This window comes from Colossoma macropomum, unplaced genomic scaffold (genome assembly GCF_904425465.1).
Source record: "Colossoma macropomum unplaced genomic scaffold, Colossoma_macropomum, whole genome shotgun sequence".
In the NCBI taxonomy this organism is placed as follows: Eukaryota; Metazoa; Chordata; class Actinopteri; order Characiformes; family Serrasalmidae; genus Colossoma; species Colossoma macropomum.
Genome location: NW_023494810.1, coordinates 9832975 through 9850556, shown reverse-complemented (window position 1 = coordinate 9850556; position 17582 = coordinate 9832975). Strand labels below are relative to the sequence as shown.

Sequence of the window (17582 nt, the reverse complement as noted above, 5' to 3'; positions counted from 1 at the left end):
CTGGAAAGAACAAAGCAGTTTTTTTATTTTTTTTTATTTATTTTTTTTTAATGGGTTTGGGGTGGGGGGTGTTAAATCAGACACGATGATAACATGTTACAGAATTTTAAATTCTACTGTTTTGTTAAAAATAAGCTGTGTTGGATGGACGGACGGACAGACAGATAGATGAAGCAAAGTCCCTTTGGAATGCAAAGGCATCAAGTTTCAATACGGTTTCAATGGTCTTTTTTCAGCAGGATGGATAGATAGTTGGATGGATGGATAAACAGACAGACAGATCGATAGATGAAACCAAATCCCATTGTAATGCAAAAGCATGAATTTTCAATATGGTTCCAATGGTCCCTTTTCAGCAGAATGGATGGATGGAGAGACAGACAGACATTATAGTGATTCTTTTTCTTGACGAGAGGCCATTTTAAGCAGTGTGGACCAAAGAACATTCCAGAAAAGGACGGTATGGCTTAACGTACACAGCCACACCGCCTTCATCTGAACTTTCTCCTCGTATCAAAGTATGAGGTATTGTTAGTCTGAATGCGAGGTAAATATGTTTTAAATGTGCTTGATAAACCGTGAGTTTGGGAGAAAATCGCCATTTGAAACACAACTCGGTCTCTAGTTGAGTCTGAGGGCTGTGAGCAGTTAGCTGAAGGGGGCGGTGGACGGGGAGGAGCCCTCCTCAGTAATCTAATCTCCGCTCTCTCTGCAAGTGCCTTTGGGGCACATTCCTCCCAAACAGACCGTCAAACCGAGCCAGAGTCTCCCGTTCTTCACCTATAATGGCTTATCCAGCGGGTCCCGGTAGGTTTCATTACATTCCTTTCGTTTCTGATTCACTCCGTTTAGCTTTTGTCGTTTCAAGAACCTCCGTTAAGTTAATTGTGTCGATTTCAGCGGAGGTGTTTGTGTGAGGACCAGCTGAAGCAGTGAAACTGCCATTTACTATAGATACTTCACAAATAGAGGAATAGAAAGACTAGAGGATTGTGAGAACCAGCTGAAGCAGTGAAACTGCCATTTACTATAGATACTTCACAAATTGAGGAATAGAAAGACTACAGGATTGTGCTGGTTTAAAGTGGCTTATGTGTGTTTTCTGTACACATGGAGCCTAAAGCATGTTGGCCTGTTTCTTTTTTTTCCTTTCTTTTTAAAAAAAACAAAAACCAACAAAAAGTGAAAAAAAAAACAGGTCTGCTTCTCATTTCAGAGTGTTTGTTTTTGTATAATGTAATATATAGCCTCATGTTAAGCTCATGCTTGTTTAACTGATTGGAATGTTTCTGTGTTTGCCTCCCAGCTATGTATCCTGCAGTGATGGGCATGCAGGCCCCAGTTATGTACAATCCTGTTCCTGGATATGAGGGGCTTGCCCCAGGGGCGAGCGGTAGGGAAAAGCATTCGCTATTGTGAAATGATCTTTGCATGCATGTAGATTTAAAGCCACAGCAACAGACTTATGAATCCACTTTTGTTTTCTTTATGCACAGATTAATGCTGTATTATCAATAGGGCTGAGCGATACACAGTCCACACCAGTTTATTTGTGATATTAGTTTTCAGTTTTAGCAAGAGTTATTCATCAATTTACATTCTGAGTTTAAAATATTTTAGGAAAAAAACAAATTATAAAATGTGCCATATTTTTTGCACAAGCCACATTTTATGTATTCCGCCCAATATGGTAAAATCAGCAAATGAACAGTAACTGGGGGTTAAAATGTGCACAGTAACTGGGGGTTAAAATGTGCAGAAGTGTGTTCACTGTAGAGTTAACTTGTTTTCACTAAATCAATCAATAAAAGAGGTCATTTGAGCAGGGGTACCCAAACATTTGCCTACAACTCTTTTCAGGGCCTGACAGTTAACAGGAATGTATATTGTATAACGTGTGCTTAGGAACAGTTTAAAATCCATTAAAAATTAAATAAATAGGAAGTTTAGTTAGTAAGCATAAAGTAGCAGCGCTCAAGAAACATAACGCTGCTGTCGGAACAAAACCTCATATGTCCGAAATGATAACTTTACAAGAGAAGGAAAAAACATACTTTATTTTCAATGCAACTCAATGGAACCAGATCTTTTTCTCCAATTCATTTTGGGTCATTTCTTTTGGTCTGTTCTTCATGAAATTTACACACAGTGTAAAGGGCAACAGGTACCTTCAAATTATGTCAAACACTGAAAAACAACCTGTTTTTCAGTCAACTTGAAGTGTCATCTGACACTGTGATATTGTGATATATTTGGAAACTACCCTAATATTGAAATTCATCAGTAATTAGTACCAGCTCTAGTGACCCACCTATTACCATTCAAGTACAGCCTAAGGGCTTATAGCTTAGAAAAAAGGGTAAATGCAAACTAAATATAATTTATTTAAAAAAATATGAACTTATAATATTGACACATAATACAATGATGTTAAATATAATATATTAAATAGATTTTACTTCTATGTCACATTATTTCTTATGTTCTGTTGCTTTAAACAAGAGCTGTTAAGTCAATGGACTGTAAAATTGCAAACTATAGTTAAGACAGTTAAGTTATAGTTAAGACAAATGCATATTCAAAACTGTTCGGTGGTGTTTATTGTAAATCAGGCTCTCTTACAGTGCTGTCATATTTTAATTAGGTGGCTTTATCCCTCCTCCACCTGTTCAGCCCATGCCAACTCCTGACTCACAGCCTGCGCAAGATTGGAGGTAAGTTTTCTTCATTCATTCCTAAGTTTCATATCTCTGTTTAACAACCTGTTTTGTAAATCAGTGTTCCTGAAAACATGGGCTTGTAGAGACACGTACAAGCCCCTCCAAAACTGTGTGAACGGTGAAGGCCATGAGGTCAAAATCTGCATATGCTCAAGCAGTTTCGATAAAATACTGAAGAGTGCGAAGATGAATCAAATATTAAGAATTTCTGAATGTTACCCAGAAAAAGTGCACTGTACAGGTACACTTTTAACACTTTTGTTTTCAGTCCTCTTTATTAGGTAAGCATGCATATTGATGCAAACCAAACTTCACATCTTTTGCACAAAATAACTACATCATATTTATTACTGACAGCAGAAAACTTGACTGATGGAACGAAAAGAGCGAGAACAATTTCAGTTTTACAAACAAACAAGCTGATAATAAAAGCCTACCAACATGATGGGAAAAGTGTCAAGTAGTATTCAATAGACTGTAATGTAAAATTCATATTAATTTTGAACGATTTCATAGAATATTCTGATTTTAACTATACAACAGTTTTAAAAACATCCTTGGTTCTTTTTGAATCTATTTTTTTTCTTTATTCATGATCAAAAAAGCTTTTCCATGACAGCATGTAAGGTCATTTTATGCTACCGACATAGATAAAGTGCATTAAAAGCTAAAGTCAGTGTTATTACAAATTGAATGTATGAATGTAAATATAAATATACATTTTAATTGTAAAAAAAAGCCTAATGTCTGTTTCAAAATGATAGTCTAAATAATCAAACCCACAAGGTTTGCTTCAGAAGTGCAGATTCTGCTTGAAAACAATATAAAGAGACAGAATTCAAACCATAAACTAACAACATCACTGAGATATTCAACTAGAAACTCATAGAAGTACTTAAAAACATTGGGCCTCATTCATCAACAGTTCTTAAAAAGGAGTTTCTTCTTAAAACCCATTTACTCAGTTTTGACAAAGGTTGTGTCATTCACCAGTGTTTTCTTATTTGAGATTTGTTGTTAGGTAAGAACAGAATCCACACACACTCAAGAGCACAAAGATGTGAACAGTTCTGTGGTTTATGAACACATCATGAATCTGACGTAGACTTTCTCTTAGAACCTTTCTCAAGAACAAATTTAAGAAAACACTTAGGAAGATATTGGTGAATGAGGACCATTGCGAGGTAATTTATCAATCATAGTATATGTTAAAGCAATTCCATTCAATTAAAATAAAGTGCATGGTTAAAATAAGAAAATAATTATTTCTATTAAGCAATTTTAAAATGTAGGCAGCCTGTTTATGAACTGCAGCATAGGAACGGAAGAATGTTGGGTCCCTTCTTTGCTCTGTTTCAATCCTTTTGGGCTAAAATAAAAGGAGCTGAACCAAGAAATAAAATGAAACACCAAAACAGGAACTAGTAACTGTGAATGTGAATGATTAAAGAAGGACCTTAACTTTAAACGCCTGATTATCAGTGAAAGGATTTCAGTAAATCCATTCAAAGGCCGAATCTATGAATTGTTATCTAATCGGAATGCTTTCATGTCAGCGTGTCACTGTATTGGGTTTCAAGACAACCATTGTGTGGGTTTGATAGCTCCTGAAAGAATTTCAGAGTTGGTTTCAACACTGAATTTGAGCTGAGTATAGGCTGCTGATTTCATTAAATAAAAGTGGAAGTTTAAAGCTGCTCAAGTCAGTGTGGTTATTGTAGTGATGCAGTAAATGAAACTACTGAATGCAAGTCTAACTTTAGTTTACAGTTGTATGCAAAAAGTTTACCCTCCCTGTCAAATTACATGTTTTGTTGATTTTCTAAATGAAACTAAGTTAACACATCCTCTACAGGGCAAAATAAGTATTTATTTGAGTTATTTGAGTTGTGCAGAAGTGTTTTCTCTGTAAAGGATGTGTATACAAACACTTTGTATCCAAAGTATGTGCTATAACAAAAGGGTACTCCTCATTTACTTTAAATAGTTATGCAGTAGTGTCTGTAATGTGTCTATTATTTATGTTTGGATAAATAAATGAAGAAAGCAGTATTGGAAGATACAACAGTGTATGTTTCTTCCAGGGAAAGATGCTGTGAATCTCTATTTGTTGATATTAATAGTCTGATCTGGTATGGACACTTTGAAGAAATGAGGAAATTTAGCTCATTGTGTTTTGTTTTTTCAGTATTCCTGCTCTCACTAAGGAAGCCGCCAAAGAGGCATTCCGCAAGCATGTAGACAGCAACTGTTGCTGGTCATCTGGCCCAGCGACAGATGGCACGATTACCAACATGGAGCAGTTCAACACCTACCGTGTAATTCACCACACGATCTCTCGACTGTCTACACAAAACTCTAAGGCCCTTTTAGAGCTGGATTAGTTTTACCTGGGGAGGAGCTGTAATTTAAGAGATCAGCAACAGGATCTGTAATTTTAATCCAGAATGAATATGGACTTTTTATAGTTAGACTATAGTTAGTAATAATTGTGGAGTGATTTTAATCCAGTATGGATCTGTAGTGTATGTGGGCTTTATAGTCTGACAATAATAACTGTGGAGTGATTTTAATTCAGTATGAATCTGCTTTATGTGTAGTTTTTACAGTCTGACAGTAATAGTTATGGAATGATTTTAATCCAGTATGAATCTGCAGTGTGTGTAGTTTTTACAGTCTGACAGTAATAATTGTGGAGTTATTTCAATCCAGTATGAATCTGCAACGTGTGTAGTTTTTATAGTCTGACAGTAATAAGTAGACTGTACAACAAGTACTTTTTTCTTGCCATGTAATGATAGAAGACGCTTCTTTCCACATTAATTCCATAAAGCTTCTTTTCATAAAAGAAACTAACAACTAACAAATTTCTTTCCTCTGAAGTATCGACTGGAGACCTACAGTGAGTCCAGAAAAACGGAATGGGCCACTAAGCCTTATGATGGTAATGACAATTTCACAGCTATCAGCAAGTTTCTTTACAACCACTTACATGGTTTCATGGTTTCCCTCAATGCTGTGAATGTGTTTGGCAACAGGTCAGCCAGTGAATGCTTTCACACAGCCTCCTCCTGGTCCGTGGCAAATCCCTGTTAACACCCCTGAAATGTTTAAAGATTCTGTTCAGGAAGTTGAAGTTCCCTACACCTCATCGGTCAAGGTATACATCGGTTTAACAGTCAACAGGAGGAATATTATTCATTTTGCTTGCATCGCATTTATGGCATACATTTTTCATTAAGATTATATTTTGAGCTCATAGCAAACTTCAGAAACTTTAGTTGGTTTAGGCATGTATACATTATTTTGAGAATTACAATGGAATTGCATAAAGTTCCCTGGTAATTTAGGAAGATCAGATTCAAAGTGTAGATCCAAAAAAAGGAGAATGTGAACGAGATGCCCATTATGATCCCAAAGACCTTACATTTAAAGACAAGCTAATCAAACTTTCAAAATAAGCGATATGTAGTACAAGTTTGTAGTGCAGTAAATGCAGTGAAATGTGTTGAATGCTAAATTAAAATAATTTCCACACAAATAAAACACATAACATCAACAGTTTTGTTTTTCAGTTTACTAACTTTTGATAGTAATTGATGATGTACACATTTGAAAGAAGTAAATTCTGTTTTTTCAGCATCCAAACCAAACACCACTGCAAAAGCAGATCAACGATACTTAAGCCCTACTTATTCTGTGAATTTTCTTTTTAGCCATGTGAGAAGTGCTCGGCCACTGGGAAATGTGCCTGCGCTGCATGTACTGGCTCAGGGAATGTAAGTAATTTAAACTTCTTGCTTTTCAGAACGTGTATAGTTTGTATAGAGAGATGGAGTGCCATGTTATGAAGAGTCATTTTTAGTGCATTGTTTTCATCTCTATGAATGAGAGATGACTCTTGAATGCCTTCCTAATTGCTTCTGAAAGTGCTTTATTTGAAAGCAGTGCTTTCAATTTGTCAATGCAGAAAGTGTGCCAGACATGCAGTGGCTCTGGGAAAGTGTCTGGAGAGGAAAGCTGCAATGAGTGCAACGGGACAGGAAAAAAAAAGTACGTTTACACACATGGGTGCCTAACAGCTGAATATAGAGACAGATAACTGATTTTCGATGTTGCAAGATCATAAAACAGTGGTCCACGTAATTTTACAATGAGAACAACCTTGTCCCCATCCCCCAAGCTTAGTTTATAATCCATTAATTTTATGTAACATCATATTTTGAATGTTTGTAGAGATCTGTCATAAGTATTTGACAGGTGTTTTCAGACATAATCTTTGTGTTTTACAGCATACAGCATTAACTGTTTTATGTAATACGGAAAAAGTTACAGCGCCAATTAAAGGTTCTCCCATGTGTTGTGCAGTGTAGTGGCATGCAGCACTTATGTAACACTATCATCAGTTCATGCTACGATAACCCTCTTTAGCACCTTTAATTTTAAGAGTGTGGTCAATCTTTAATTGGTAATAAAACAGTAAAAAGTGTTCGTTTTTAGAAAAATGCATTTAATAAAACTTTGATTTAGAAAAAATCAGTCTTTATCTTTCCACTGAATCTGTATGCACTACCAGAAAGTCATCTACTGTGATACTTTGTCATACTTTACTGTTTTCTTTGCTCTATACAGATGTAATGATTGTTCAGGTCAAGGAACGGTACAGTGTGCAACCTGCAAAGGGAAGCGGCAGCTGCTATCCTACATCAAACTTACTGTGGAATGGTAATTCACTTACACTTTAAAAGTACTTTAAAACGAACTGTTGGCATCAAAGAAGCAATGTAGAGTACAAAAGGTGTACAAAAAACAAAATAAAAACGCATGAAATGTTGATTCTCATTGGCCAGTTTATCAGTTACCCCAGCAACGCTGCTGTGCCTGATACACTTGTACCAACATAACACAAACTAACATGTCACTACCATGTCAGTGGCACTGCTGTGTTGAGAATGGTCCGCCAGCTAAATAATATCTGGTCAGCGGGGGAACTATGGTGGTCCCTTTCTATAGATGATGACACTGTAAACCTTTCAAAGCTGTGCCTATATAATAGACATGCTTAATGAAGTCATCAGTGTGTATGAGTACTTCATATTGTGTTTCCATTATTTTGTTCACCCCCTGTATTTTTAGATGTCAAGCACCTTATGGACTGGGCTTGCAACTCACTTACTCACTCACACATGCTCAGCAGACTGAAGATCCTCCACAAGGGGGCGCTATTAGCTCTCCATTAGCTTTTGGTGCTTAATAAAAATGTGCTTCACATCAATGCCACTATGCATCCTTGTTCACTGAAGGAAAAGGTTTGTGATGCACATGCTTTTCATACCAGGAAAAACAATGTTGAGGATTTTATGGCAGAGCAGGCGAGTGGTTTGAAGGCGGAGAAGCTGAATGATGTCAGTGGGAAGCAACTCTTTAAAGATACAAAGTACATGGTAAGAGAATGCAAATTACTACTGATGTTCCATGTTGATTGTATTTGTGTAAATATTAATGTGTCCCTCACATTTTATTATCCTCTGTGTGGACTGCTATCATCACCATTATTACAGTATTATTATTCTTCTGATTATTATTATTGTTATTGCTTAAGGTATATCCACTGCTTGGATTCCCAGACCAAAACGTGGTGCAGGCATCTGAAAGAATGATTAGGGAGCATCAGAGCAAATATTCTCAGTCTGCTCGCATCCTACAACAGGTAGGTTCCCCATAGAATGTGCCATGTTTATGATGTTTCATTTGTGCCCTGTGACAGTACTGTGCAAAAGTCAGAGACCACCCTTCATTTATATTTTTTCCAGTCAAAATGTAAAGTCATTTTTTTAGTGTCAGGAAAAAGGGAGAAAACGTAAATTTAACCAAAAATGACACAGGAGATGACACAGAAACCTCTACAACAAAAAATAATATATTTTTTTCCAGTACTTAGCATGTCTACTCTTCCCTATCATTATAGCTTCTATTCTTAGTACATCTCTCCAGACTTGCTTTCAGTGTTCGAAAAAAAATCTGCAGGGATATATTTCCAAACCTTTAAAGTTCACAAATTGGCTTCATTTTCTGCTTCTCACGATCCAAATAATCTCACACACATTTAGTGATGTTGAGGTCTGGACTCTGGGGTGGTCAGTCCATTGTTCAGAACACCAGCAGCTCCTTTTGTCTGATTTGCCAACTTTCTTCATTTTTGTCAGTTGTCAGCTTTTTTTTTTGTTTTTCTTCCATTTCTAAAAGATGAAAGCTTTAAGTGCTGTTTATCTGATGGGGAGAATTTTGGTGTCTACCAGGTCCTGCACAGTCCCATTTTTTCTGGATTTTTTAATGACTTTTTTAAACTCCAGTTTCAGAAATTCCTGACCTTTCATCCTTTCACCCCCCCCATTTCAACACCGGATCTCACAAGCCCTTGTCCACTTGTTCCACTACTTTATTAGCTGAAGTGAAAGGTGTTAGTTAAACCCCCAGAGGGGTGAAGGATCGAGTAAACACCAGTGTCAACCTCAGCAGCCACACTTACCCAGATAGTGAGTGTATTTCGTTTGAATAATCTGCTCCTCACTAACCATGTTTACATCCAGCCTGATAATCCGTTAATAATCTGAATAATAGCTCAATGGGAAAAGAATACATCTATGTATACACCTCAGTCGGAATAGAGTAGTAAACGCCTGTATCTGATTACATTCCCAATTGAAAAGTTTAAGTACCTTCTATGCGTCACGTCATAGTGAAAGTTTGTAACGTTCAGCATGGCAGAGCAGAAACTGGTCTGCAGAGGAGACGGAAGTTTATGTTCTGATCTGTAAAAGGCGGCGGTGGGACGGACGTCCAGCTTATGTGTCTCAGAACACAACGTCTTCCTCTCAGCCTTCTTTAATAAGGACATGTGAAGTACGTTTTCCTGAGTCTGTTAAATGAGCAATTAAAAACACAAGTGCTGCTCACTGCTGCTCGTCTCACTCTGACTGGACTCACGCGATGGTAGTCATGGTAGCATCTACACTAAGCGGTACTCTATGCATGAGCGTGATTACTTGTAGTGCGCATGAAACCAGAGATTTTCCCTCAGATTGTTGAGTAGAATGAGCATAGAAACACCTCAGTCTTAATCTATAATCAGAATGAATTCAGTACATTGGATTGGCAAAAATCTTTGCAAGTAAACACAGACACTGTCGCGTCCACTTTGGCTGTGTGTGGACGCTTCTGTAACGTAGGAGTGACATACATCAGCGTGGTGAGTCAAAGTGGGCAAGAGTAAGTTAAAAAAAGAATTAAAACAGGGCTTTGTGTTTCTTTACCTTTTGGCCTTCCTTACGCAAGTGGATATCTTTTATTTTATATAGAATCTCCTCAGAAATATGAAAATGAATATCTTGTAGTCGATGGCTCTTTTGACTGGAAATTTAAAGTGGAGAGTGGAAAGTGTAGATTCTGGTTTTTGCACAGCACTGTATAAAGTTGGTATAACATACATTTTATATTACTGCTGTCAGAACAAAGCCTCATATCTCCATTTTTGTCGTTTTTTAGTTTCTGACATAATTTGAAAATACCTGTTGCCCTTTACACTGTGTGTAAATTTAATTAGGATGAATTATTATGATGAATTGATTAAAAGAAATGATCTAAAATGACTTGGAAAAATATCTGGTTCCATTGACTTTTTTCCATTGAGTTTTTTTCTTCTCCTGTGAAGTTCTCATTTTGTTGGTACGAGGCTTTATTCGTATATATATGCACACACACACACACATATATATATGTATATATATAGATAGATAGATAGATAAATAGATAGACATATAGATATAGATATAATATAAGATTCCTTGATTTTCAAAATGAGAACTAATTCAGAATCTCTCTGTGTTCCAGCAACAATGTGTGGAACTGATTCCCATCACCAAGGTGACCTACGAGTGGCAGGGAAAATCCTATGTTTACTATGTTTTCGGTAATGAGTCAAAAGTTAAAGCAGACGACTATCCAGCTACATGTTGCTGCACTATACTCTAAAATGTGAAGCCATATGCCCTGGTTAGGACAATTAACTTCATGCATAAGCCTATATTAGTAGTATCTTCATGACATAATTACAACAGGTAAACTCTTAAATCGACCGTTCATGTTAAAAAAAACAAATTTACTTCCACTGTATTAAATGTACTTGACTCAAATGTGTAATTTCTACATAGAGGAAATATATTACATCAGCACCAGGTTTCTCTTTTACTTTACTTACTTTTGATAATAACTGTGCTGATATCATATATGTTATTCATGTGGAACTGAAGTACACTTTTGAATCATGTAATTATAAAAACAGGTTACATTTTTCACTGTATAAACAAGAATTCTGTGCATGATATGTAATGTAATTATTGTGTTCCATAATTGTGATTGTGCTATGCATTATTAAGGTACTAACTCAGCTTAGAAAGTTAATCTACTAAACAATATAATGTAACACAAGTATATATTACATTGCATGGCGTAGCTACTAACAGCGACCTGTATTATATATTCTTGTCATAACTAAAAGATATGAGGGCTCTCTTTGCTTGTACTAAACCACTGTCTCAGTATACTTTATATATAAACCTGTGGAGACATAGAGAGGTCAGCGTTGTATTATCAAATTATCATTTTTATTTTTTTATTTTTTAACTTTTTTAGAAATCATTTTAAAAACAATATGAACATTGAACGATGAATATACCAGTGGTTCAAAATAACATTGAAGTTAAACTTACATTGAAGTATTTTCCTTCTTCTTCAGTGTTACCAACTAGGAGATGCAAAACTTAATGACAGCGGTGGCATGTAGAACTTTTTAAAACCACTAAGAAGTCTATGGGATATGACCTATCAGATATGTTCAGATCTCTCAGATATGTTCTTTCTGCCTTTCATTTTAAAGCATTCAAAAGAGCCAGCATGAGGGATTAATAACTAGCAAACAAATCCACGAATGAAATTAGCAGCACGTTCGTTTCCTTTTCAGTGGTCTCTTCCTTTCAAAGCACTGCAGCGTTGATAATCAATATAGTTCCATCCAAACATAACAAACGTTATAGTAATAAAGTTAATCTATCTCAAACGTAGTTGGCTATGTCTGAGCAGCATAGTGTAACCCTTTGCAGATTGTCTACCCTTCTGTAGCAGTAGGCCTAAGCCCTCGTTTCCACAGAGGAAATGAAAAATTCTGTACAGCGGAACAGCAGTGGCCTGCTTTTGTAGATACTTGAAAACACAGAAGGACTATCATATTTCATGTTGGTCGTGTAGGCCAGTCGAATGCCTGAGTGGGGTGTGGTAGGTCCCCTGAAGAATATGTAGGCCTAATGTGTGAATCTAAACAAGGAAATTTTAAATGTTGTTAGTGCTGGCTTGTGCTGGTCAAGATCGATTGCCAGCATGTTACAGTTGATTATGCTGCCCAAAAGTATCCAGACAGCCCTTCTTAGTTAATTCAGCTAGTCTAGGGTGCACCCGTTGCTGGCACACTGCTTGTACAGTCCTCATAGAAAAGCACTGATGAAGAATGTGAAGCTCGGGAGCAGCTCCATGTGAGATTAAGATTAAATGCCCAATGCCAAGCATGGGCTTGAGCGGTATAAAGCCCCCCAGTACTGGGCTCTGGAGCAGTGGAGCTGTGTTCCCTGGAGTGATGGAGCTCCATCCAGTAACTATGCGATGAGCTGGAGTGTCCAGAACTGAATCAGTATTTGGTCTCACTAATGCTGTTGTGGCTGAATGCAATCAAATCCTCACAGCAAATGTTCCAACACATAGTGTAAAGCCTTCCCAGAAGAGTAGAGGCTGTTACTGCAGCAAAGGAGGTACTTGCTCTCTAAACAATATAATGTAACACAAGTATATATTACATTGCATGGCGTAGCTACTAACAGCGACCTGTATTATATATTCTTGTCATAACTAAAAGATATGAGGGCTCTCTTTGCTTGTACTAAACCACTGTCTCAGTATACTTTATATATAAACCTGTGGAGACATAGAGAGGTCAGCGTTGTATTATCAAATTATCATTTTTATTTTTTTATTTTTTAACTTTTTTAGAAATCATTTTAAAAACAATATGAACATTGAACGATGAATATACCAGTGGTTCAAAATAACATTGAAGTTAAACTTACATTGAAGTATTTTCCTTCTTCTTTCCTTCTAAAGCCTTCCCAGAAGAGTAGAGGCTGTTACTGCAGCAAAGGAGGTACTTGCTCTCTATTAATACCCTTACCGGGGTATATATCTTGTGGGAAGGGTTATAATAGAGTACACTATTAGGGATTTTACATAAACCACCATGCTAACCCGGTAGCTTATGGCCTTCTGTGCTAGCAAAAGAAACATAGACCAGCATGTGTTGTGTTTTAGATGCTGGTGTGCTGGTGAGCTAGCACTACCATGCTGGATGACCAGCACCAGACTACCTCTAGTCCAGCATACCCTATTGAAAAACACACCTTAGGCAAGTGTACCAGAATCCAAAACATGCTGGTTTTGGTGGTGATAAGCAGAACAGCTTCCAAAATACATCATGTGCTGTTTTTTTCTAGCAGGGTAAACCAACATAAACCAGCTTAGATGTGACAGCCCTGCTGGTCTAAGCTGTTTTTTGTGGTTAACCACCACTAAAGAACATGGACTAGCTTTCTAAAGAGTGCAAAGCAGACCCTCTTATGGAAGGTTTTCTTTAGGACTTATGAACATGGTTGAAAAATGGTAATTTAACATATTAATGCTGGATTTTGTAGTTAATCGCACTATAATCTAAGGTGAAAGTTCTTTTGCCCTATCTCTGTGTATGTGCAAGTCCTCTCTGTGTCACCCTGAAGGGTAGGTTGGAGCTTTGGAATATGCTGGAGTGCTACAAGTTGTATCGCTGTCTTACAACCAGGGCTGAGAAACACTGTTCAGTCCCATTTGAACATAAAAATGTATCTATGATGCTTCAACAAGAGACACTTGGGCATTGTTTATGTCCTTAGTGCTGCAGACTAGCATACACAGTTAAGATATCAGATGTGAGAGGCTTAGTTTGATCATATTTTAATTTGCGTCCTTCTGATTTATTATGCATATATGTTTACACTCTTATTCAGCCGCAATTAGGTACGATCAGTATATTCTGACCTCTTTTGTAATCTTTTGACCAATAAAAAATGGAAATGTGAAATATGTGAACTGGTGTAATCAGGCGCATAGCCTCATCTTCAAACAAGTACGTGATTATGTTTTTTTAATGTAGCTGTAAATGGACGAATAAAACTGGAATAGCTGTTGTAGGGTGACATCGCGTTTTTAGAAGACAAATGAGGTGTCGCAGAAGGCCTAGAGCTGAAAGAAAGAAGGTGATTGAAAAAGAAAGAAGTGTTACAACTATGCTAGAACTCAGTGAAGTCAGAAATTGCATGTGAGGATAGGTGAGGTAGTTGGGGAGGTGTCCTCACCCCAGAGCAGTTAAAAAGAAAGGTCTGATTTCTCTGTTTTGTCAGCTGTTGCTCACGAGGACAACTCAGGATTAACATGTTATCTTTAAATAAACGATCTTGTTTTCTGCCACTCTTGGTGTCCATATGCATTTTTGAATTAAAAGCTGTGTTCCCATACAGGAATAAATATAATCCAAAAGTGTTTATTAGATATATTTTTGCAATGTATTAAGATATATATTGATCATTTGTCATATATATGAATTTTTTTTTTCAATTGTATGTAGCTTTAACCACGGTTACGTGTATATCTAAGCACACAAGAACTGTATGAATGGTACTGACTTTGCATTAACCATGTACATATGCAGTAAGACACAAAATGCATTTCAAATAAAAAAGAAATCAAATCATAACCGCATTTTCACAGTTCATCAATACCCACAACACTTGCTATTGTCATGTTAAAGGTTCATTTGCTAATGCTTAAAATTAAGATACTGTAACAAATTCATTTCAAAAGGTATCCAAACAGTATTAGACAGTATTTTTGGCTGTATTTGATAAATCTATTTGGGTCATTCTCCATTTGAACTGGGAATCCAGGTAAGTATATTCTCAAAAATGTCTTTAATACCAAAACCAAACAACCTTAATATATATCCACCTAATATCCATACCTCCTATTATCATATGTGCAAAATGGAGAGCTTAATTCCAACCATGTGTTAAAATATTTTAATGTACAATGCAAAATGTTTGTCAATTTATCACTGGTGTTACCCCTTAATGGGGCATTCTTTTTGTCATACATGTATTTATTTTACATTTAAATTTAGCATGACTGTGTTTATTGAAGAAATTCATTTGCATTTACAACAGCATTTAGCAGACGCTCTTATCCAGAGCGACTTACAAAAAGTGCTTTGTTAATCTAGAGAAAGTATCTTTGCTAGTTACCAATAGGTTAGAGAGAAAGCTGGTCCTGAGCTCAGATACTGCTAGAAACAAAGTCCCTATTGATACCCAGAGAAAAAGGAACAGAGTTAAACACAGCCCAGTGCAATACAATACAATACATTTTAATAAGTGCAGTACAATACATTACAATTAATACTTAACTCAGTGCTCATTTAAGTGCTGTATAAAGAGATGTGTCTTCAGTCTGTGTTTGAAGGCAGCGAGAGACTCTGCTGTTCAGACAGCCAGTGGGAGTTTGTTCCACCACCTGGGCGCCAGTACGGAGAAAAGCCTTGATGCTTGTCTTCCATGCGCCTTGAAGGATGGCAGCTCAAGCTGAGCTGTACTCGAAGCTGAAGGGCTCGAGATACAGTTCGAGTTTTGACCATTGCCATCAAGTAGGTAGGGGCTAGTCTGTTTTTGGCTTTGTAGGCAAGCATCAGGGTTTTAAATCTGATGCGTGCAGCTACAGGAAGCCAGTGAAGGGAGCGCAGCAGTGGGGTGACGTGGCTGAACTTAGGGAGATTGAAGACGAGCCGTGCTGCTGCATTCTGGATGAGTTGCAGAGGCTTGATGGCCTGCATAGGAAAACCAGCCAAGAGCGAGTTGCAGTAGTCAAGCCTTGAGATGACAAGAGGCTGAACTAGCAACTGGGTGGCCTCTCGAGTGAGAAAGGGTCGGATCCTCCAGATGTTGTACAGGAGAAATCTGCATGACTGAGTTAGGTTCGCGATGTGAGTCAGAGAACGATAACTGGCCATCCAGAATCACACCAAGACTTCTTGCCTCTACAGACGGAACAATCAGAGAGTTCTCGAATGAGATGGCAAGAGCATGATGAGGACCTGAAGTTGCAGGGATAAATGGCAGCTCAGTCTTGCTAGGATTGAGCTTCAGGTGGTGAGCTGCCATCCATGTAGAGATGTCAGTCAGACATGCCGAGGTGCAACTTGAAACCTGTGTGTCAGAGGGTGAGAAAGAAAGCATTAGTTGAGTGTCATCAGCATAACAGTAACAAGAGAAGCCATGAGAGGATATTACATCACCAAGATAAGAGAAAAGGACCCAGCACTAAGCCTTGTGGGACACCAGTGGACAGCCTGCATGGAGAGGATGTGGACCCCATGTTACCTGATAAGAGTGACCGTCCAGATAGGACTCGAACCACTTCCACGCAGAGCCAGTGATTCCAAGGTCGGTGAGGACATCCAGAAGGACTGTGTGGTTGACTGTGTCAAAAGCTGCTGAGAGGTCAAGAAGAATCAGGACAGATGACAGTTTGGCTGATCTTGCTGACTGAGGCTTCTCAGATGGCTTTGCAGCAGTAACTTCGAGTGAGAACTTGGAAAGGAGAGATTAGTAGGAGTGAAGATCTAAGTCAAGCTGGGATTTCCTCCACCTTTTCTCAGTCTTCCTTAGCTCTTGGATGTGAATAATCAAAAATTAAATCAAAAACCACAAAATACAGATGCTTTTATATACTTTAATGTACCTCCATATACTATTTTAAAAAAGTGATTAAGATGTTGTAGAATGAGCATGGAACTACTGAGATAAAAATCAGGGCAAAAATGGATTATTCTAACATTTCATGTAAGATACTCTTAATACAGACAACATTTCATCAAAAAAGAACACCTTATTGTAACAAGTCCATAACACCAGTGATGAATATTTAACATTTTAGGAGCTTTTAATGCAGAAGTCCAGGTGGTTCCAAGAATTCAGAAAGTTTTTCATGTAATTGTACACACAGTAAATGGAAAAAGTGCAGTGCTTGCTTTTTGTCTTGTTATGTTGATGATTATAAACAAGTTAATGTTTCAAAATCTCTTACATTTCATGCGCATAAGTCCACATGTCCAGTATGCTGGACGTCGAATATTATATGTTTTCCTGTGAGCAAAAAGATGAATTCACCTACTATGTTACTTAATAGGCAGCAGAGAACATGTTTCACAACAAAACGGTATTTGTTTTTAAATAAACATAGATGACTGAGGAGGGTATGTCTGTTGTTTTTTTGCCAAATAACCAGCTTTACCTGAACCAGTATGCTGCCTGTACAGCCTCAGCCTCTCTCCTGCACTGTCTGGCCTTAGCCACACTTAGCCAGGGTAGCAAAATGACAAAATAAGCACTGGAAGTCTTCAATGTTGATAAAGATCAAATGTCCATATTTACTAGTTTTCAAGTGTTTTTATCATTAATGACATTATCATTAGTCACTGGTGTCACTACATGTCACTGGTGTTATCTGAATGTGGTGTCACAGTCACTAGTGGTTAAAACTGAGGATTTTGTTAATTTGCGGACCCACTGGTGTCCAAGTGACCTTGTGCAGCTATTTAAAATCAGTAATAAATTATAATAAATCATTTCTGGCATTACTTTGACAAAATTTCAATTACCCATCCATTAAAGCACATAACAC

General features: G+C 37.3%; 1 protein-coding gene across 1 annotated transcript; it reads left to right on the top strand.

Moving 5' to 3' along the window:
* The first annotated feature begins 639 nt into the window (after positions 1 to 639).
* On the top strand, positions 640 to 14318 carry LOC118799537 (protein SSUH2 homolog). The gene is made up of 12 exons (XM_036559485.1): positions 640 to 807; positions 1307 to 1393; positions 2645 to 2714; positions 4909 to 5038; positions 5604 to 5664; positions 5759 to 5880; positions 6437 to 6499; positions 6691 to 6773; positions 7353 to 7445; positions 8059 to 8164; positions 8323 to 8430; positions 10611 to 14318. Exons 1-12 carry the CDS (start codon positions 786 to 788, stop codon positions 10749 to 10751), a joined length of 1086 nt encoding a protein of 361 aa, XP_036415378.1. The 5' UTR covers positions 640 to 785; the 3' UTR covers positions 10752 to 14318.
* The last annotated feature ends 3264 nt before the right edge of the window (positions 14319 to 17582 follow it).

Bases quoted from the DNA above. Each gene is read 5' to 3' on its own strand.
- LOC118799537 (XM_036559485.1), top strand. From the start codon at position 786: ATGGCTTATCCAGCGGGTCCCG. The intron at 808-1,306 runs GTAGGTTTCATT...TTTGCCTCCCAG, and splicing joins GGCTTATCCAGCGGGTCCCG to CTATGTATCCTGCAGTGATG. The intron at 8,431-10,610 runs GTAGGTTCCCCA...TCTGTGTTCCAG, and splicing joins CTGCTCGCATCCTACAACAG to CAACAATGTGTGGAACTGAT.